The sequence below is a fragment of the Scylla paramamosain genome, chromosome 18 (assembly GCF_035594125.1).
Source record: "Scylla paramamosain isolate STU-SP2022 chromosome 18, ASM3559412v1, whole genome shotgun sequence".
NCBI classification, from domain to species: domain Eukaryota; kingdom Metazoa; phylum Arthropoda; class Malacostraca; order Decapoda; family Portunidae; genus Scylla; species Scylla paramamosain.
This window is the reverse complement of record NC_087168.1, coordinates 2,511,447-2,533,730: the sequence shown is the minus strand read 5'-3', so window position 1 is coordinate 2,533,730 and position 22,284 is coordinate 2,511,447. Positions and strand designations below refer to the sequence as shown.

At 42.0% G+C, this 22,284-nt stretch overlaps 1 protein-coding gene across 1 annotated transcript; it reads right to left on the bottom strand.

The window, feature by feature from the left end:
* Positions 1-186: 186 nt before the first annotated feature.
* LOC135108999 (uncharacterized) lies at positions 187-17,648 on the bottom strand. Its single transcript, XM_064019964.1, has 14 exons — positions 17,494-17,648; positions 14,419-14,595; positions 13,221-13,289; positions 11,352-11,482; positions 10,988-11,098; positions 10,566-10,656; positions 9,629-9,732; positions 9,173-9,254; positions 8,660-8,830; positions 8,139-8,323; positions 5,713-5,814; positions 4,640-4,876; positions 3,309-3,447; positions 187-2,718 (listed from the first exon to the last, which is right to left on the bottom strand). The coding sequence occupies exons 2-14, from the start codon at positions 14,587-14,589 to the stop codon at positions 2,293-2,295; spliced, it is 2,019 nt and encodes a 672-aa protein (XP_063876034.1). The 5' UTR covers positions 14,590-14,595; positions 17,494-17,648; the 3' UTR covers positions 187-2,292.
* Positions 17,649-22,284: the final 4,636 nt, after the last annotated feature.

Below are 22,284 nucleotides of genomic sequence, written 5' to 3'. Positions count from 1 at the left end.
TCGAGACACGTCACAGATGCTTCAGTTGGTTTACACTCAAAGGCACACACCACTACTTGTAATAATCCTCGCCTCTCTTACTGGCTGACTGGCGAGCGCTGACGCAACACTGAGCGCCTTGCTTTACCCTGTCAGCTTCCTTCACCTTGCTGCTCTCTGACACTCAATGTTATAAAAGCGTTTACATCAAAATAACTGGGTTTATTATACCAATACAAAATACAAGCAAGCGGAGGTTCACAAACAGATGATATGAGTGAATTTCTCGTTTGAACAACTTGACGAGTGAACAAAGTCGTCTCCTTCCGATGCTTCACCCTCACCGCCCCGCCTCGCATGGTTTACGGAGCTCCGGCAAGCACTCCTTAAATTCCACATAATTATTCCTTTATATATATATATATATATATATATATATATATATATATATATATATATATATATATATATATATATATATATATATATATATATATATATATTATATTATATTACAGATAATTTGTTTAATCAGGGATTTCATGAAATTCCTTGTAATTAAAAAAAAAAAAAAATCTTTATTATTTCTTTGAAATGCTAAAGGTTTGGCTAGCTATGCTTGGTCTGCTTGGGTTACTGCAGATTAATTTAGTCAAATTAACCATGCAGTACCCTTGGAAATAGATAACAGGAATATACAAGCGAGCTTTCATTAGGCTTACAAGTTAATGCAGTAAAAATCTTTTATAAATCTTTTATAGCATGGTTGATTGGCTAAACTAAATCTACAATAACCCGACCAAACCAAACTTAAACTAACCTTTACCAGTAAAAAAGATAAAATAAAAATAAGTAAATAAATAAAAAAAATAAATAAATAAAAAGATATCGGAAATATGATTATTGAAGCATTATTGCACGAAATCACACAGGAATTAGTGACCTGTTTCCCTGATTACGTAGATTTCCTGTCGCGTATACAATATGACCTTTCCAAGCTAAGTCTTCAGTAACATATCACATACAATACTAGCAGAATTACCCGGCGTTGCCCAGATAAGATTTGGCTCTCCAAAGCACGGTTTATCATCCATGGCAGTCGTTTCTTCGGCAAAGCTATTAACCGAACAAAGTTTGCTTTATATTGAACCTAAAATATGCGTCCGTTTACTGTTGTACTTGTCCTCTGTCGGTAGCCATTAAGAATGTTTCCCCTGAATGAACTCTTTAGGTCATACAGTTTACTGATTTCTTTTGGAACTTATTATCTCAGTATTAGTGAGAATTACAAAAGTGAATATTCTCCCCCTCTGACTGGACTTGATGAAACAAAAATCTAAGCTAACTATGAATGCTTGGCGACACCATCAACACTGGGTTACGGCATACCTGGCGCCACCATCAAGAATTAGGTTACGGTATTTTTTTTACCTATTTATTACTATTATTATTTTTTAAGTTCGTGGTGGGATTTGAACGACGGCGTCCAACATTCAATGTTTCCAAGACCGTCACTCTATCCACTGGGTCACGGGAACCCCACAATGATGTTGTTCGTGATTTGGGTATCGTCCATCTTCTTCCAGATTTGCCTGAATAATCTAACGGTTTTGGATTGGAAGTAGTTAAGACAGCTTATGTCACTCCCCTATCAAATTTCATCACAGTCAATTCATAAATGTATGTTATGTTAACTTCTGTTCACGATTCATGATATCGGTGAACTGATGAAACCTAACTGAAAGATAAATTCGTTGGAGACCTCTGTATCACAGGAAATTCGACCACATACTGAAGGAATCGGTAGGTTGATGGGATTCACTTCCAAGCTGACAATGAATGTTCCATTTACACCTCTCCCCACCATAAAAAATTCAAGCTACTTGTAACAATGTAACAATGAACGCTTGGCGCCACCATAAAAAATGGATGTACCTGGCGCCACCATCAAAAAAAAAAAAAAGGGTGTATCTGGCGCCACCATCAAAAATTGGGTTACGGTGACAAATTTGCCTGAATAATCTTACGGTTTTGGGGTTGGATGTCGTTAAGACAGCTTCTGTCACTCCTCGGATCAAGGGGGCCTACCCTACCAAATTTCATCACAATCAGTTCAATGTTTTTCCGTGAAAAGTGGACACATCCACCCACAGACAGACAGACATTGTGTTTTATTATATAAGATTAGACTATGACATGACAAGAAAGCTACACAGCGTACTAATGTACAAACAGGCAGGCGACAATGTACAGCTCTACATACACATCACGAGGCGCAGCGTGGGGCTGCGCGGCGCCGCACGTTGAGCCGCACTATCTGTAGCGCGCGGCGCGCAGAGGAGCCAGCCAGCACGCCACCACCAGCAGCACGCTGCTATCCAAAATGCTGGCGCGCCCGCCAGCCGCATCCTCGCTGGCCACACTCTCACTGTCCACATCTTGCTCTCTTGGGTCTGAGGACTCGTGTTCATCTTTGTCTCCACCTTCACTTTCCACCTCCTTCCATTTCCCCTCTCCCTTTTCTATCTCCAGGTTTGTCTGCTCAATGTAGCTCGCGACACATTCCTCCACGATCTTGAGCGGCCCGATGCAGCCCAGCAGCACGTTGTGGAAGTCCAGCAGCCGAAACAGACTGCCCAGGGCGTTCTGCGCCTTCTGCCGCAGCTCCTTGATCTTGATCTCACCCACCTTGTAAGCGCACGCCTGCCCCGGCCACGTGATGTACCTGTTGATCTGGCCCTGCGGGGGGAAAATTGTCGCTTTAGTCTGTTACGTGAAGTACAGTCGCTAGACTGTTGTCGCTTTCCTCGGCGTTTAAAGCTTGGCAGAATCCACTGCAAAGCGTAACACTACAATTCCTGCTTAAATTCAGCAATAACTCCCAAAGCACAGTAAACGTTGTCCTTGTAGGCGACATCCATTTATGATATTGAATAGATAATTCTTTTTAACTCGTGGAAAATTAAATGAAGTTTGTACACATAAAGTTAAGTGACTAGCATTGGAGAGAAAGTACGAAATGAAAAAAAGACATATGCCATTTATCTCTGTTGTTATGAGCCAACCGTCCACGAATCTCAAAACTTATCAGCAGAACATTGTATTTCAACAGGCAGGGCGTGCCAGAGTGGGGATGACTTGGAGATGAGTCACAAGTCGTATCCTTCTTGCTTCAAAACTCTATGTTAATTGCATGAAAGCAAGCCGTTATGTCACCAGTTGGATATTTTACCGAAGGCTTTTCATGCAGCATTACTTTGCACAGGCGGCTGGTATCTTATCCAGTGTTTATTTAAATCACCTTTTCTCTCTCTCTCTCTCTCTCTCACCTGTATGCTTTTATCGGACAGCGCCGTGTGGTTCGTCAGGAAAGCCACAGCCATGTCCCTGGACCAACCCAGCGCGTGCATGCCTGTGTCCACCACCAAACGACTGGCGCGCAGCAGCTCTAACGAATGGCGACCCATCCTGTGTGCGGGGAGATGTCACCATTAATACGTACAAAGAATATAATGGAATCTCAACAAAATTTTACCCGTGCAACTTAAGGTACGCAAAATTTATGAGGGATTCAGGGCAAACAAATTATTATAACCTGATATATCAATTCATTACAATTCTGATGACTTTCTGCTGAAGCCACGAATATAAGAAACCAATGCTTCACATCCCACAATCCTAATGGGGAGAGGCAGCTAATTGTTCTTGTATTTCATCACAGCGGAATCAGTAAAAACGACTTTCCATCTCATCAGTAATATAAATAAGCCATACAACAGGATTTGATTCTGAAGAAGCATATAAACATCTATGTCAGACTTTATTTGCAGTGTTAAAAACTTTATCTTAATGTTACTATGCATTGCATTGTATCTGCTTGGCGTGGCGGCTCAGGGCTGAGGACCGAAAGGCAGGTGAAATATTCCGGTTCCCTGATATGAAAATTTACCATCATTCAGACCTTCTAAGTGACAATCTTTGATTAAGCCATACATTTTGATGAGAAGCCTTGATAAGTTTAGTATTCATTCATGTCAAGACGTACGAAGGTCCCAGCACACAGAGTACAGAGATGTCATTACATTTAAGTGCAGTTTCGGTGTTTAGCTTTGCCGTGTTGACATTTCAATGAAGGTGGAATGAGAAAATGCCTGTTCATGTATATATTAATTATCTTATACTTTTTTTTCTTATTAAACGTTTGCATGTAATGCCATTTTAAGAATTGTCAGGGTTTTCTTCTTTCTCAACTATGGTATGTCTCGAGTGGGTGTTGACTCACTATGCCTGTCCTGCGCCATGGTAGCGAGTTGCGAAAGTAATCGACTGGTTATTCGTGCATCGTCTTCTAGAGACTGTAGGCAAGTGCGTCAGATTAGCGAAATGGCTAATGCACTGATACACACACACACACACACACACACACACACACACACACACACACACACACACACACACACACAAAGAAGACAAAAAAAGACAAGATATACTCGTACTTATCAGCCAAAACCTGATCTGTAATAAAATTTTCGACCTTGAATTCAAAGGCATCACGAAAGTCTCACAATCGTCAACCGAAACAATGCACTCACGCACGTTTCCTCCAATTCCACAAGGATTCTACAAGGCCAGAGACAAGGTGCGATGCTCCAGTACTCACTTTTGGTAGGGGTCCGTGTAGAGGCCGAGCTCCTCTCCAAGAAACTCAGAATAGAGAGCCCATCCCTCATTGACGACAGTGTGCAGCGGGAACTTGGCCGGTGTTTTGGTGAAGAAGGTGGAGTCGATGTACATGCGGAAGTTGGGCGTGGAGGGGTCCTTGCGCAGGAACAAGTTGTATAAGTGGTGGCCTGGGACTGACTCGTGTAGGGAAAGCGCCATCACCTCGTACCTCATTCTGGAACACAGCCACTGAATTACACGCGCGCATACAAAGACATACACGCACGCTCGTGCACACACACACACACACACACACACACACACACACACACAGATAGACAGAAAAGCATATACAGATAAATAGACAATTATAGAGATAAACAAATAGAGTTAGATAGGTAGATCGATAAGTAAATAGATAAATAGGTAGATAAAAAGATAGATAGATAGATAGATAGATAGATAGATAGATAGACAGACAGATAGATAGATTAACTGGTAGATAAAAAGACTGATAGATGGATAAATTTAGATTCACTGACTACAAATATACGTTATGGATACATAGTATTTGTATTACATGTTATTTCATGATAAGATAAGCTTTTTTATTAGAAATGCATTTAAAAATCTGTAGTCCTCACATGAGCAGATCATAAAATTCGTTATCAAGCTGCTCAAACCATGTAATTTCTGAATTGAAAGGCATTGTAATGATAGCTAACTATATCAAACCAAATTAGAACACACACACACGCACACACACACACACACACACCATCTATATGCGTGCATATTCGAATAAAAAAACCGTATCATGAAAATAAAAATGATGTACCATAACCTAACCATGAAGATGAATGGTAACTATTTCTGTTTTACAGATCATATTAGCTAAAAAAAAAAAAAAAAAAAAAAAGATATTGCCATAAAAAATGCGAAAAGAAACAGGTCAGGAGTGAAGACAGTATTGTGAGTAAGAATATAGGGAAAAGAGGAGGACGGATCTGATGGTGGTGAAGGAATGAGGGAGTGAGTGAGGAGAGATGGTAGGTAAGAATAAAGACTCACCTCGACTTGTGGTGACTGAGGATGAAGGAGCCGAGACGCTTGCCGTCCATGGAGGGGCTGCTGTACCGCGCACCGCTGTTTGTGGTGTTATCCTCGACAATTCTACAGAGGAGGACACATGAAGATGAGATGAGGAATTTGCTGAAGAGCAGCACCGTTGAAATTATTATTTTTTTTTCTTTGTCTTCGGTCAGTAAATGTTAGTTTCTAATTGCTTTTATCTAGAAATCAAAGACAATAACAATTATCCCCTTTAAACTTTGTTTTTTTCTGATCTGGACAGCGATGTTTTGAATCTAACCTGCTATCATATATCCAGACCTTATGTCATCCATTGCGCCAGTGCTACACTGCTCTGAACTCCCCGTACCCACTCCTCCAAAAAGAGAGCAGCAGTTTTTAGAAAGGAAAAACAGTTCAGAAGAAGATGAAGTCATTGATCCAGATTTCATAGGTGCAACTGAGGAGAGAAACCATTACTATCCCAATCAAAATGACGTCAGCGACCTGATCAGAGATCTTGGTCTCACAAAATCCAGTGCCAAGCTTTTGAAGTCGAGACTCAGGCAGTGAAATTTATTAGATGAAAGTGTGAAAATATCAGGTCAGAGAAAGCGTCACCAGCATTTCTCAACCCTTTTTACTCGTCAAGATGAAGTTTGTTTAGCCACAATGTGACCGGTCTGTCTGAGGCAACTGGAATCGCCTGTAATCCCCAACGAGTGGCGCCTCTTCATCGACAGCTCGTGCAGGAGCCTCAAAGCAGTGCTGCTTCATAACGGGAACATGTGTCCATCTCTTCCCCTCGCTCACTCTGTCCAGCTCAGAGAGGAATACAAGTGTCAAGTCTTCTTGATGGGTCTCCAAGGCGTCTTTACCAAGTTTCCTTGTTATCTTTGCCTATGGGGCAGCAGAGACACTGTGGCACACTACCACAAGAGGGGCTGGCCACAGCGGACCGAGTTTAGTGATGGGAAGAATGTCAAATGGGAGCCATTGTTGGATCCCAGAAAGGTGCTGTTTTCTCCACTGCACTGAAAATTGTGCAATTCATCAGAGCTCTAGATAAGGAGTCTGCAGCTTTCAAGCATCTCTAAGATTTCTTCCTTAAGCTGTCTGTGGCAGAAGTGGATGCCGGTGTCTTCGTCGGTCCACAAATAAAGGTCATGGAATGCAAGAAGTTTCCCAAGAACCTCAGTAGGATGGAGAAAGCAGCGTGGAACAACTTTGCCTTAGTGGTTCTTGGCTTCTTGGGGAATCACAAAGCCGAAAACTATGTGGAGGTTGTTGAGACCTTGGTGAGAAACTACGGCAAGACGGGTTGCAGGATGTCCCTCAAAATCCATATCCTTGACGCTAATCTTAATAAATTTAAGGAGAACATGGGGGCGTACTCCGAGGAGCAAGGCAAACGCTTCCACCAGAATATACTGGTGGACTTTGAACACCGTTAATAAGGGTCGTATAATGAAAACATGATGGGAGAGTATATTTGAGGGCTGATTCATGAAAGTGATTTACATTATAAGCGTAAATCGCGGAGAACTGCTCATTTCTAATGTTTTATTGTCTCACTTGTATAGTCTTAGAATAAATAAATGCTCCTTTTTGTATCATATGTCGTTTTGTTTCTATTTTGTACAAATGAGAGTTCAAATTCACTACTTTCTCCCAATGAGAATAGGTAAATTTTATAAATATCATTATCCTGGCCACAAAAACAAAGTTAGAAATGTATACCAGTGTTTTTCCATGTATTCTGGACACAAGCAAATAAGAAAAAAAAAATAAAAAATAAAGACAGTTGTTACCCAAGGACAAACACCGTGTTACACAGTGAATTATTAATAACATAATATGAATAATTCCTAAACTAAGTTACGGTGTCTGTGGCTATGCCTTTCTCATTCTACTGAAATCTCGTGGCGGCTGCCGAATATCAACAGTAACCATGCCCCATCTGTCGAGTTAATTTTAAAGGACTTGCCACAATATGCTCTACACTCTACCTGAACCTGATAGAACACCCCAATGAAATCCAGTCTCCTTTAACAGGGTCAACTCACTACAGTCCTGTCAGTCTCTTAGAATGCTAGATCAGCTGCATCACATTGTATGCTGCCGTATAGTGCAATATACTTAGTCCTGAACTAAGAAAACGCTATACCAGTGTAGTAAAGTTTTCCTTCAATGTTTGAAGCAATTAATAGGATTGAAGAACTACTCACACAACATTAGAAATAGTATGAGGAACTAAGGCAACACAACGGTGCTGAATGGTATTACACTTTTCAGGAATGAAGTTTATAGCACATCATACAAAGTAGGACAACAAATAATATCTTCTGGTATAAAAGGAGTCTGAAAGAAAAGAGAGAACCTAGGAAAGTTTATACTCCTGAGAATAGGAAAGTAATCGACCTTACGTGAGGTTGGTGAGTTGCAGGTTGGGGAACATTTGCTGCACCCGGGGATAGATGTCGTTGTAGATGGTGTTTCTGAAGGTCTCCAGGAGATCGTTCCTGCTGCTGAATTTCTGTGCCGGGTCATTCTTGAGGGCCTGGCTGATCTCTGAGAAAGTCTTGCCTTCCATTCCCATTTCCACAGCCGTCTGTGTAAAGGAGGCAGCGTGTCAGTGTTGCGTTACAGTCATTCCACTCAGGTCATGCTTTTTGTTTTTTTAATTTCTTGAACTTATTTATACGTGGTTTTTGTCTGCTATTATATGCAGTTACCTGATCCAAGGCGCAGCTATAAAGAAAATATCTCCTGCTTTCCTTTACGACTCCAGCCAGGTATCCGTTTTTTACTTTAACCGGACTCTTTGAGCTTTTAGTAATCATAAAGGTATGTGGTGTTTTGATAGAACCCGAAACACATCACTTTCACTGAAGGTCATGCTTTTTTGTTTCTTTATTGTTTCCAGATCAAGAACACGTCCCCTTACCTTCTGCACTTCCGCCTCGATCCTCGCCACCTCCGTATGGCCCAGGTCGTGGATCTCCTGCGGCGTGAGGTTGGTGCTGGTGAAGAATCTGAGGCATGCCTGGTAATATTCCTCCCCGTTAGGAAGCGAAGACGCCCCCACTTCTGTTCGGATGGCCGGCAGGTACTGGTTCTGTTGACGCAAGGTGCAATCACTTTCCCTTCACCCTGCCATGCTGCACGGCATCTCTTCACCATGTGCCTCACAATACCCCATCTTATTTTTTAACCAAGTATGAACTTCTGTCTTGTATGTACTGTAAGAAGTTCATGAAACTGTTATGGATACACACACACACACACACACACACACACACACACACACACACACACAAGTCGACAACAGAACCACATCACCACTAATAATGAGTAAGGCCCACAAACACCACCACTAGAAGTGCATCTCTTTACCCTGACGGTCCCGAGGCTCAGTGAACAAGGCGTGAGTGTCTTCGTCAAGACTCCTTCAACTTACCACTAAGAAATCCTGAATTTCCTTAAAGGGGAGAATCAGATCCTGTTTGATCCTCTCCCGCGCCTGCTGCATCAGTGTGGTTCTGTGAGGCAAAAAAGACTTAAAGTTGTGCAAGGAAGCAATAAACGTTTAGTTTTATACAGCGAATGGCGACATTAGGGTGGTAATGAGAAGTGATTGTGAAAACCACTTGAAGGACACTGAGGGCAAGGAGACTGTGTCGAGCAGAGACAGGAACACTTCAAAATGGAGAAGAAACATCAGATTTGTAAAATTAAAAGATACTAATTTTTTTAAATTCAGTGTCATACATGTATTGACACTTATATGCATAATACACACACACACACACACACACACACACACACACACACACACACACACACACACACACACACACACACACACACACAAACACACACACAGACACGCACACACAGACACACACACACAAACCTCTGTTCGGCGGTGATGGTGTCGGACATGTTGACGAATGGCTTGTAGAAGATAGAGTCCTCCACGGGGCCGATCAGATCGTCCAGCTGGTCCACCACGCCCACCTGCCAGGAGGGAGGCAGAAGGGGTCACAGGTGGAGGAGGGGGAGGTGAAGGACACGATGGGGTAGAGGAGAGAGAGAAAACCGCCTTTCCGGCTTTCGTGTCTCGTTCGCCAAAGCTGAAGGTGGCCGCGGCTGAGGGTTGTGTCCTGGCTTGGCGTCTCTTTGCACCGGGCCCTCATCACACATCCAGGCACCAAAGGCAGTCCACATTACAAAGTGATTGATAGTCAAGTTAACACCTTTTGTGATGAACTAAACCAGTTAAATAAAGGGCCTGTCTTCACTTTGTCCCGCTCACCACCACGTGGCCACCAACGCTTTTAGTTACTATATTCTGCCTCAGTCTGCCTCGTCCTCGTTTATATTAGGTTTTCTGCTTTGCCGACCAGGAACTTGGCAATGTGTGGTGCTCTCGCTGCACTCTTGCTTTGTGTAGGTTCCCGAGATTTTTACTTCAGGAAGTCAATCCGATTCAGTGAGATCTTGTCTCAAGGAATCCGATCGTCAGTGTTGTTTTTGGAAATATGAAATGAAATTATTATTGATATCATATGCCACTTATGTATCATCAGATACTGAAAATACACTTTCATCATTATTTCTGCTGAGGATGCAAATAAGTCCCAGCAGACCAGGCCGTGATGTACTCACTTGTATCCTGCCAATGTATGGATTTTAAGAATGGCATTAAAAAACTACTATTACTACAACAACAACAACAACAACAACAACAACAACAACAACAACAGCAACTACTACTACTACTACTACTACTACTACTACTACTACTACTACTACTACTACTCCCAACAGTAAGAGTGGCGCACACTCACCATGGACCAGTTGGAAGGCATGATGCCGTCGTCAATGTTCCCCCTCAGCAGTGTGAGGATCTCCTGGGCCTGTCTGGGAAACTCGCCGTATCTGACGGAGAGCCGAGGGAAGAGGTGTGAGCTCCATGCTGTCTTGCGTGCATACGAGCAATTTTTTTTTTTTTTTTTGTTGTTGTTCACTAAGCAAATTTTAATCACTGCTTGAAGACCTTCCGTCTCACAGGCCAACTGAGCGCGAGGCAGCGTTCGTGTGTTGAATGCACTGCTGCTGGCGAGCCGTGATTGGAAAACTGCCCGTGTGAAGAGAGAGAGAGAGAGAGAGAGAGAGAGAGAGAGAGAGAGAGAGAGAGAGAGAGAGAGAGAGAGAGAGAGAGAGAAAGGGGAGGTCGGGGGGAGATTTGGAGGGGGAGCAGAACACTCACCTTGAGAGGAGCTTCTGGTAGTCACTGTAGGAGTGGAGCACGACGTAATCCTCCACTATTTTCTTGAGGTACAGGTGCGGCCCGTCCCAGAAGGTGACGGGCATGAAGTACCTGTGACGCAGACACAGGCGGGGGAGATAAATGCACGGACAAAAAAGATGATTGATTATTGGACAGAAAGAGACAGATAGGAAGCTTTTTAGAACGCAGACAGATAGACAGAATGTTATACACCATTCTGTAATGGTGAATACATGCTTGAATTCCCTACTTGTATTACTAGTATATAAACACAGTTTATATACTATATCAGTGTATATATCAGTGAGCGAAATATTCTTAATCATAGACGAGCAGCACTTACTTCTTATAAGGGAAGTTAAGTACGTAGATGATTATCTCCTCCTTGAACAGGTTCAGCGTGATCAAGTCCTCCGGCGACAGCGAGGCGGCGTCGATGTCGTGGGCCCGCTGCAGGAACTCCTCGCACTTGGCCTGTCAACCACACACAGCTTAACCGAGGCCACGTGTTTGCTGATGAAAGGTTACTGGTGAATTCTCTTACAAGTGAGCGTGAAGTTTGAACGCAGACAGTGAGACTACACACACACACACACACACACAAGGCGCAGAGCAGTGTTTGCCAACATTTTCTAAATTAATGCACCCTTCTGGGAGCTTTTGAGAAATTTATGTACCATCGCGGCTAGGACGAATGATAAAAAAAAAGGAATATTTCACGTTTTTCTCTAGTTTTAAGACTGGAAATAATTTAGATATTAAGCATTAGGTCTCTGTTTTAAATATAGAAAATGGGTATTCAGTCCAGAGTAATTGTTATATTGGTGGTAAGTGTACGTAGTATAACACGAAGTAACACGATTTTTGTCTTTGACAAGCAAGTGTTATTTTCCAACTCTTTTCATTGCAAAACAATAGAAAATGTCCATTATTCCAGTCAAACTTTGCTTTTGTGGCTTTTAGAATGATTTTTTGCCCCCAAATAGCAAGATTTCACCATTTTTCCAGATGCTGTCACAGGAACCTCTTTGCTGTTGTCTTGATGAATTAACCACATATGTAACATAATGCATCTGGAGAATGACTGCAGCCCCTTGATGCCATTTCACCTCTTGTGATGTGTCTTAGGCAGCCAAAGCAGAACTGATTGGTGGTCTGCAAGCCCCTACATTTATATTGTCAAGCAGTACTCTAGAATATTCTTAGTCTTTCTAGAATGTGTTCCAGAATGTTCTCAATCTTTCTAGAATACTCTTGAACCTACTACAATATTCTGAATCATTCTAGAAAATTCTTATAGATTCTAGAAAATTCTTGATACTTCTACATATTTCTACCGTATTTTAGAGAGTTCTAGAATATTCTGGAAATGTTTACACTGAATAAAATGTTCTAAAATGTTCTAGAAATTTCTAAAAGTGTCTGGTAAAACATTCTGGAAGATTTGTGATTTCTGAAATGTAAGGATATTCTTCTAAATATGGGAAGTTTCTTGTTAGATCTGGTCAGTTCAAGAATGATATCAAAATTAAAAATCTTTAGAACATTTTATATCCTTTCTTTCCTTGTTTTAACTTATTTGTAACATTTCAAAAGCAATTAGATAAGCAACTGAGATTTTGCAAAGGTCTTCACCTGACATGAAAACCAACAGTAAGCCACACTATAATGAAATACGGCAAAAATGTAGATTAATTGTTCTAACCACAAAAACAAAGTTTTAAAGTCAAAATAACTTTTTTTTTCTATTTTGTTTAGATGGAAATAACTGGAAGATTATGGTTTGGGGCCGAGGACAAGACAAAAGTGAAATTTTATTACATAGTGTAATTAACAAAATGCCACGTCTCAAGCCTATGAAGCGTCTGAATGTAATATAGTAATATAATACATAACACTGCAATACTTAACCTCTGTTTAAATAATTTCTTTACATGGCACACAATATTCTTCCCTAAAGCATCTTTTCCTACTGTGCACTGCTTTACACACTGGCGAGGTCATGTACCTCTCCGTGTATCCCATTGTTTCCAAGCAGCCTTTGAAAAAAAATTATGCACCTTGGGGTACGTCATGCACCCAGGTTGGCTATCTCTGGTGCAGAGTAAACTCGCGAGATGAAGGATGAAGCGAGGAAAGTGACGGATGCTGTGAGGCTGGCGGCTCTGAGTCAGCGGCTCTGAGTGGGTGAGTGGAGCGCTCTGTCACTTACCTTCCGTCCCTGCAGGTGTTGCACGTCCAGGGTGTCCAGATGAGCTGCGCTGTCATCCTTGATGCCCAGCTGCAGGAAAGACATGCAATATATATATTCGAAAACAAAATAAGCTAATTACATACGTAGACATTAATGATTTATTTCGAAATGTAACTATGTCCTGTCTTGCCTGTCTACTATTCATGAGCGCCTAGATTCAATGCAAATTTCAGACCAGCAGCTAAACAGAATCATAGAAAGTCAACCTGAGAGGCAAGCACAACATGATGAGGCAACAGAAAACAACGCAACGCAAGAACAGGTCTTGCCGCCAACAGTGAAACTAAACATTTCTCTCTCTCTCTCTCTCTCTCTCTCTCTCTCTCTCTCTCTCTCTCTCTCTCTCTCTCTCTCTCTCCTAATTAGTACTATTATGTATATAATTCACTCAATACTATACAGATTTGAGGGATTTAAATCTAAGCACTGCGACAAAATGCACATTTTGGTAAATTTTTTTCCGTTTGTTTGGTCGACAGTTACGCAAGGCCAGTCTTACAAAATATATGTAAAGGAAACTTTAACAGTCTTGCAGATCATATAAATTCGTCTCAGCCTAACTTTTCAAGATAAATAGCTTTCCATGATCAAAGCTAATAACTGATTTATATATTTGTCTGTTTTAGGTTTTTACTTTAAAAACATAAGAACATAAAAGAAACCGCAAGAAGACAGTGGGCAGTGCCTGTATAAACCATATCCTCTTGTGTCCATGTGTCATCTCCATACTCGAAACTAATCTCCTTAACCTCCCTAATGAACCGCCACGAACAGCCTGACTACTAAGTGTACCTCCAGGCATCTACCATTATTTGAGAACCATGTTTTCCATTTGAATATAACTTTATCTATCTTGAAGCATTATTATTATTATTATTTTTTTTATCCTCCCGGATTAATAATCCCATTGTTACAATACTTCATGGATTTACAAGAACAAGTGCCTTTATTATCCATTTTTGTCATTTGACTATAATGTCGAAAATTAGCCGAGTGTTTGAAACAAGCTCTGCCAAAATATGGTTCCAATTCGTCTTTTTGTTCGAGAGCTATTCCCGAAAAACGAAGCAACACAGCCTCTGAAACCCCTAGTAGATACCTCTCCTGGAGGAGCGCTGTGCCCCTCACTGACATGAACATTCTCACTGGGACTCACCTTGGTAGCAAACTGAGGGAATTCTCGTATCTTCCAGTCCCAGTAATCTTGGGTGAGGGCGAGCAGGTCCGCGTGGGGCGAGGCGGAGGTCATCAGCCCCGCCATGCTCACCGCCACTACCACCACCACCACCACATCCATTGGGCGTCCCATCGCTGCTCGCACACTCATCACTACCTGGAAAGTCGATAATAAAGTTCAGGTACAATCTTGGCCGGTAGTGTCCGACCTAAGGTACACGTGCATCACTCACACAGGCTTAGCAAACACATCAACATATAAGTGTAGCACAGAACAAAGCATGTATCACTCAAGCAGGCTCAGTGAACACAGTATCAACGACTTAGAATTCCTTGTTGCCACACCGCTGCTCATGCGGACAGAATATAAAGCTTTGCGTTAGACATTATACTTTGACTGCCATGGTCCCTGAAGTCTAATGATGTACCCTGGTGCGAATTTAGAGGAGATTTTTGAGGAATGTCACAGACAGCAGGCGTGATGGAGTAGCTAAAACCTTTCAGTGCGTGTAGCTTTGCGTTCGCTCTGTAAAAACATGTAAGGTTACCGAAACAGTATAAAAGGTTTCGTTTCAATAACATCTAACTCTTTCAATATTTCCCATTAGCATCTACATTTCTGAAGTGGACTCTACACGATCAATATTATTGACACAATATATTGACTCATTTTTACTGTGCAATATTTGTGATGTCTTCAATATATTGTGTCATTCTTCAATACCGCCCCTTCACTGTCAATAATATTGTACAATAAGGAATGTTACGCAATAATATTGATCGTGTAGGGTCAGCTTAAGACTTTTTCTTACTAGTCTCTAAAATACGTACAAGTGTAGTCTAGCAAAGATTAAATTCTTATTCATATTCTTTTTTTTCTTTAAGTCCATCCAATCAATGTATTACAGCAACCTCAGTTGTAACACAATATGACCGCAACAGTGAAGGCCTAAAGGTTAGTCAGTAGCGACGTGCACGGGGTGCCATGATCGTATGATTCTGAGGAGTTCGTTGGTGAGTTCACTGACTTGCCACACACGTGTGAGACGGCTAAGGTCAGGCCACGAAGTGAAAGTCAACGGGACTCAAACACTTGATCTTTTCTTGTATGTGTGTGTGTGTGTGTGTGTGTGTGTGTGTGTGTGTGTGTGTGTGTGTGTGTGTGTGTGTGTGTGTGTGTACCTGAATTATAGCGGAGAAACTCATATTACTACATACTTCAATCCAAGAAGGGGAACTCGGTGCAGAATTTTATCAATAACAAGGAGGGATCAAAATACAGATAGAAGGATCAATTATTATAAACGGGCCAAAGCTACCTACGTAAATCCATGAAAGACTCCAAACACACACTGACGTCATTCAAGAAGGACCTGGATGAAGTGTTGTCAACCATCCATGTCTCCCCCACTATCACCAAGTGGCGGAGAGCATCAGTATCCGACATCAGATAATCGAAGCACAACGGCGGCACTCCAGTGTGGCCGGGGACTGACCTGAACTACGATCTCGGGAACTTCAGATGTATGTGTGTGTGTGTGTGTGTGTGTGTGTGTGTGTGTGTGTGTGTGTGTGTGTGTGTGTGAGAGTGAGTGTGTGTGTGCGCGCGCGCGCGTGCGTAACTCACCACGGGGAGGAGATGGCCAAGTCGACAGGTGGTAATCTCAGTGACCAGGGTTTGGGTTTTCCTGGAGGCATGCCATCACTGAGTGGCCTAAGATTACCCACGTATTTCATGTCAATCCTTGGCGGTGATTGCATCGGGGAGCTCTGTGCGGGACATGAGTCTTTGCAAACATGTTACTCTAAACATCTGCCTGTGCCACGGTGAACCCAACCATCTGAGCCTCCAAAAAAAAAAAAAAAAAAACAGAAGGGAATAACCATTACCAAATAAAAGCGTTGCCGTAGAATTGCTTACCGGCGCTAAAAAAAACGTAAAGGTTTGCCGAACTTAATTGAGAAAGAAAAAAAAAAAAGACAGTCTGGAGCATCACATACTCTCCTGGAAAGAGCTCAGACTTTACATTCCTATCTATGAGCAGAGCCATACACTTCTTCCTCTTGTATTATGAGAGCAATGCCTTTGAAGACAAGACCGCGGCGGTAACCTCAGCCTGCTAAGTGATAGTGTGTGCATAGGAACAACACACGCGCCCCACAGCCACGCTCACCAACCCAACACAGGCACAGGAATGTTAGGCGTTAAGTCACCACGCCGCCTCCCTTCTGTTGCACGGCTTCCTCAAAAATATTTACGCTTTTTCGGATAATTCGGTAAACAGATGGGTAGTACTGTACTTGTCATGCATACCAAACTCACCTTAACGTCTCACCTCCTTGTCTTAACGAGACCTTTCAAAATACCAAATCAGCTCCAACGCACACTGGAGAACACCTAACAGCAATAGCACCGCGGCAGAGCGTGTGTAGAGTTCCCTCACACCTGCTGATTCATCCCCCCACGTGTCGTTCTGGCCCCAGCAACGCCTTGCCCCCTCTGCCCTCTAACGTCCTTGTGTTTACGCTCTTTCCCCCACCTCCCCCCTTCCTACGCTTCCTTCTCTCTCTCTCCTCTCCACGTGGGTCATTATCCTCTGTTCCTACAACATGATTACCACCTGTGACCACCTCTGCGTCATTGCCACTGTAGTATTTGCTGTCAGGTACATGTGTCTCTATCTCTCCACTGCTGTTTGGGGCATCTTTTCTAAGTCACTAACCACTCTGAAACATTTCTTCTTCTGTACATCCACTTCCAGATATTATACTGGCTAGAAAAATTGCACAATCTGTTCTTTTTTACTCTCTTTCTTGTACGTGCTTATAAAGATTTCATACGTATTTCTCATTGCTGTAAAAATGTTACTTATCGCAGTGAAAAGGTTAGCCAAAATATAAACTGTGACTGTGTTTTCAGAAAGTAAGCTTCGTTCTGGTGTTCATACTGCAGCTATAAGATCCTGTTATATACCAAACATCTTTCAATCACAGGGGAAGTATGTCAACAGTCAACTAGATTGTTCTCACAGAATTAATACCATTATTTACTTACGCTGGAGAAACTGTGGAGATGAGAAGGGATGCGGCGCAGGTACTCCCACCCACCTTGAGTGCGAAGTGAGAACTGCGTCGGTAGTGATTCTAGTGAAAGACGTGCATGAGGACCGGACAAGGAGCGGCCAAACCAAGATAGATTTGCGAGGATATACAGTAACTAGCAACCTAACGTCTTGCCACCGCGACTGCTTTCAGAATTGCCCTAGATACAAGACAAGGCAGGAACAGAGGGTGAGGAGGTACATCGGGAAGTATTGCTCTCTCATCGCGACTATTTTCAAAGGCCACATAAATGATTGATTAGTCGGATTCTCAAGAGCGTTTCTCCTGGTAATAATTCATAAATCTTGTTAATCTGTCACAAGAACCATAAGAATACCCTTAAAAATCTGTTACTTTAACTAGAGGCTTTTTGAATGTAGAGCAGGTGTGGCACGAAAGTGTTTCTGAATACTGGTTGTACTACTATATACACGACTTGCTTCATCGTCATTAACATTATCATCATCATCATCATAATCATCATCACCCTCTACAATTGCACTGCAGGACAAATGAGATTAGACATATTTATGGGTGAGGTTGACAGATGGAAATAGGTATGCTCTTCACAGGGAATGCCATGTGTAGGTCTGATAGTTTTTGCAGCTTTACTTTTGTTATGTTGTTCAGTGTCTTCTCCACTTATCCTGCCGTCCTTTTCCAAGGCCACCTCAGTTAAACTTCTTATTTCTTCTCTCTCTCTCTAGTTCTCTCTCTGCTTCACTATTCCTGGATTACCACTCTTTGCCATGATTGCCTATGTATTATAAGTTTTGCTCATGATTGATTCGTAATGTTCCACCTCTTATTACCTTTTACTGCTCTTATGAGGCTTCCCCCATCTCCCGGCCTCGATGCGCAAGAGTTTTTACTCACTCTCACGCCAGTAACGCCAGTCTTTCATCACCTTTACTGGTAAACTCTGGATCTCTCGTCCTGTTTCCGTGTCTCCTCCTGCCTACGCCTGACTGTTTCAAAAGAGACACTTGCCGAAACGATAATTACTCCCATTGAGGTCTAAAGCACCGGATCAGGAGTACTGTGAACTTATCATTAAACCCAGCAGTGACCTCACTGAACGTTTCTCTTTGTGTCTCACAACACAAGGGGGTAGTCACAGCCTGCCCTCTAAAGACAACTCTCTTCTTTCACACAAAACTACATGCACCTAATCACACACACACACACACACACACACACACACACACACACACACACACACACACACACACACACACCCTTCACTCAAAATTCAAAACTACCATGGCGACTCCTACATCAGCCTCGGAGTCCCCATCTGGGTAGAGGACCACAAATGTCCTCAGGTCGGACTGCTTTTCTGGTATCGATCCTAAGTGTCTTGACACCGTCCTTTTTTCTTCGTTAACTTCTGCAACATTCGCGATCTAAGATCTAATTTTCAATCTGTAGAACACCACCTCTCCTCTACTAACCCTCATCTTTTCCTCACTGAAACTCAGGTGTCTGAGGCAACTGACAGTAGCCTCTTTTCTGTTCCCTCCTACTTTCTCTATCCTCATTTTCAATCCAAAGCTGGATGTTGCGTTTATGTGCGCAACGTCTTAACCTGCTCTCGTACCCACGCTCTTGAATCTTCCGAGTTTTCCACCATCTGGCTACGACTACAGAGTCACTCTCAAACTAAATTTATCTGTGTTGTATACCTCTCACCTAACTCCTCTGACTATAAGAAATTCTTTGACTACTTAACTTCCTAAGTGGAGCACATTCTGACCCTCTTCCCTTTTGCAGAAATCTCCATTCTTGGAGACTTCAATGTTCACCACCAGCTTTGGCTTTCCTCTCCCTTCACTGATCATCCTGGTGAACTAGCCTTCAACTTTGCTATCCTTCACGACCTAGAGCAACTGGTGCAACACCCTAATCGTTTTGTTAGCCGTCTTGGAGATACGCCCAACATTTTTTACCTTTTCCTAACCTTTAATCCTTCTGGGCCCGTATACATAAACATTTTTAACAGGCTAAAAGTACTTTTAGTAACCAGTTTTTCTTTTATTGCTAAAAGTTCGTTGAAAGTAATACATAATCACTTTTAAGACCTAAAAGACTTCTAGCAGCTAGGAGTGGTGAGGGCTACTTTTAGGTGGCAGGATGACAGCCAAACACCTCAATTTTCGGTAAAGGAGAAGCGTCCTACTCGGGTATAGTGATGCTCAGCTGATCGAGAGAGTTCTGCATGCCTTTGGTGACATTCTATATGTGATAGAATTTGTGAGGAATACACTAGGGAGTCGCTCTGTAGGGAGTAAGATTAAATAAAGGCCATAACTTCGGTACAACGCAGCCAACTGCCAGCCAAAACCCTTGAGGCTCACGCACTACACCAGATTTGTTCTCTCTCTCTCTCTCTCTCTCTCTCTCTCTCTCTGATGGATATTATGATGAAACAAACACATATAAGTTGCAGGATTCCCTACTGTCACACATATAAGAATTACTGCATCCAAAGATTAGGAGGCAGAATATGTAAATAAGGCATGAAATAAAGCTGTGGATGCAGTTGTAGCTCATGACACTGAAATCCATTTTAAATTGTGTTTGTGTTTGTGTGTGTGTGTGTGTGTGTGTGTGTGTGTGTGTGTGTGTGTGTGTGTGTGTGTGTGTGTGTGTGTGTGTGTGTGTGTGTGTGTGTATGTGTGTGTGTGTGTGTGTGTATCAAACTAACTTAACCTGTCACCACACAGTCCAGGTAATTGGAATTTAACTTATCTTTCTGGATTCAACTTAATAACCTCACCCAGACACCCCATAGTCCCTTGCTGAGAGTAAGTACAATTTAACATATCCTTCTGAATTCAACCCATCTTAACTAACCAACTCATCTCACAGCTGCAAGTAGGGAGTGAAATTTAATAAAGCTAATTGCATTCAGTCTAACTCAACCATCCCCACAGCTGCTTGCAGGGATAAGCAGAATTTTAAAAATTATTTTGCACTAAGCAGAAACTAGTATGTCATTCAGTTATCCTGAAAGAGCTGCCTCTCTCTTTCCTTGGTTTGGCCAAGCTGTCCCCACCATTGTTGTGTTGACATCCCCGGGGTGGGTTCGAGTCTGAAGTCGTCTCATGTACATAATTAAACTCATAAAATATGTCAATAGTCCGTTTTTTTTTTTTTTTCGAAAAGTGAGATATAAATTAACATTTGATACTTTTATGTACTGTTTTTGCAAAAATAATGGTTAGGGTCTTTTTTTTTTTTTTAACCGCTGAACATAGCATGTTAAATGAGTGTAGATTTTACTTTTATTCCTGGCTAAAAGCGACTCAAGTAAACTTTTATAGTTTCTTGTATACACTTTTAGCATTTACTTTTAGCTGGGGGTAAATTTAAAAGTCTTCTAGGATTTTTCTTATGTATACGGGCCCTGCTTATGCTGTTACTCTCTCTTCTCCGCTGGGCTTCTCTGATCACAATCTCATATCTGTATCTTGTCCTATCGCGCCAATCCTCAGAATTCCGCGAGGCGGAGGTACCACTGACGTTTTGACTCTGCTAATTGGGGGTACCTGAGGAAATATTTTGCTGATTTTCCTTGAAATGAGTACTGCTTCCGTGTCAGAGACCCGTCTCTGTGTGCTGAGCACATAACAAAGGTGATAGTGTCTGGCATGGAGGCGTACATTCCTCACTTTTTCTCTTGACATAAACTTTCCAAATCTTGGTTTAACACAGCCTGTTCTCGTGCTATACATGATAGAGAGATGGCCTACAAAGAGTGCTTAGCCTTCCATCACCTTAATTTCATGCGCTTTATATTTCTGCCTGGAATCGTGCCATCTGTTCCCCAAATAGCCAAAAACTCTTTCATTAAGAGAAAATGTCAAAATCTTTCAAAATCTAACTCCCCTCGTGATTTCTGGCACCTAGCCAAAAACATCTCCAATAACTTAGCTTCTTCATCTTTCCTTCCTTTATTTCAACCAGATGGCACCACTGCCATCTCATCTATTTCTAAAGCTGAACTCTTCGCTCATACATTTGCTAAAAAGATTACCTTGGATGATTCAGGGCTTGTTCCTCCTTCTCCACTCTCTGAATACTTCATGCTACCCATTAAAATTCTTCGCAGTGATGTTTTCCATGCCCTCGCTGGCCTAAACTCTTGGAAGGCTTATGGACCTGATGGGGTCCCTCTTATTGTCCTCCGAAACTGTGCCTCTGTGTTTGCATCTTGCTTAGTGAAACTTTTTTTAACTCTGTCTATCAACATCTACCTTTCCTTCTTACTGGAAGTTTGCCTACATTCAGCCTTTTCCTAAAAAGGATGATCATTCTAATCCCTAAAACTAACGTTCTATTGGTTTAATTTCCTGCCTATCTAAAATTTTTGAATTTATCTTCAACAGGAAGGTTCTTAAACATCTATCACTTCACAACCTGCCTGCTTCTGTATTTCCACCTTCCTATGACTTGAATTCCTTCAAGAGGGAGGTTTCACGACACTTATTCATCAATTTTTGACCACTGCTTTGACCCTTTTATGGGACTGGCATTTCAGTGGGCATTTTTTTTATTAGATTTTTGTTGCCCTTGGCCAGTGTCCTTCCTACATTAAAAAAAAAAAAAAAAACCTTCTATCTGATCACCAGTATGGGTTCCATCAAGACCGCTCTACCGGTGATCTGGCGTTCCTAACTGAGTCTTGGTCATCCTCTTTTAGAAATTTCGGTGAAACTTTTGCTGTTGTCTTGGACATATC

Excerpts from the sequence above, each read along its gene's own strand:
- LOC135108999 (XM_064019964.1), bottom strand. The coding sequence starts at position 14,589 with ATGAGTGTGCGAGCAGCGATGGGACGCCCAATGGATGTGGTGGTGGTG. Across the intron at positions 13,290-14,418 it reads TCCCTCAGTTTGCTACCAAG|CTGGGCATCAAGGATGACAG; the intron begins GTGAGTCCCAGT and ends TCTTTCCTGCAG. Across the intron at positions 5,815-8,138 it reads CTGCAACTCACCAACCTCAC|AATTGTCGAGGATAACACCA; the intron begins GTAAGGTCGATT and ends CCTCCTCTGTAG.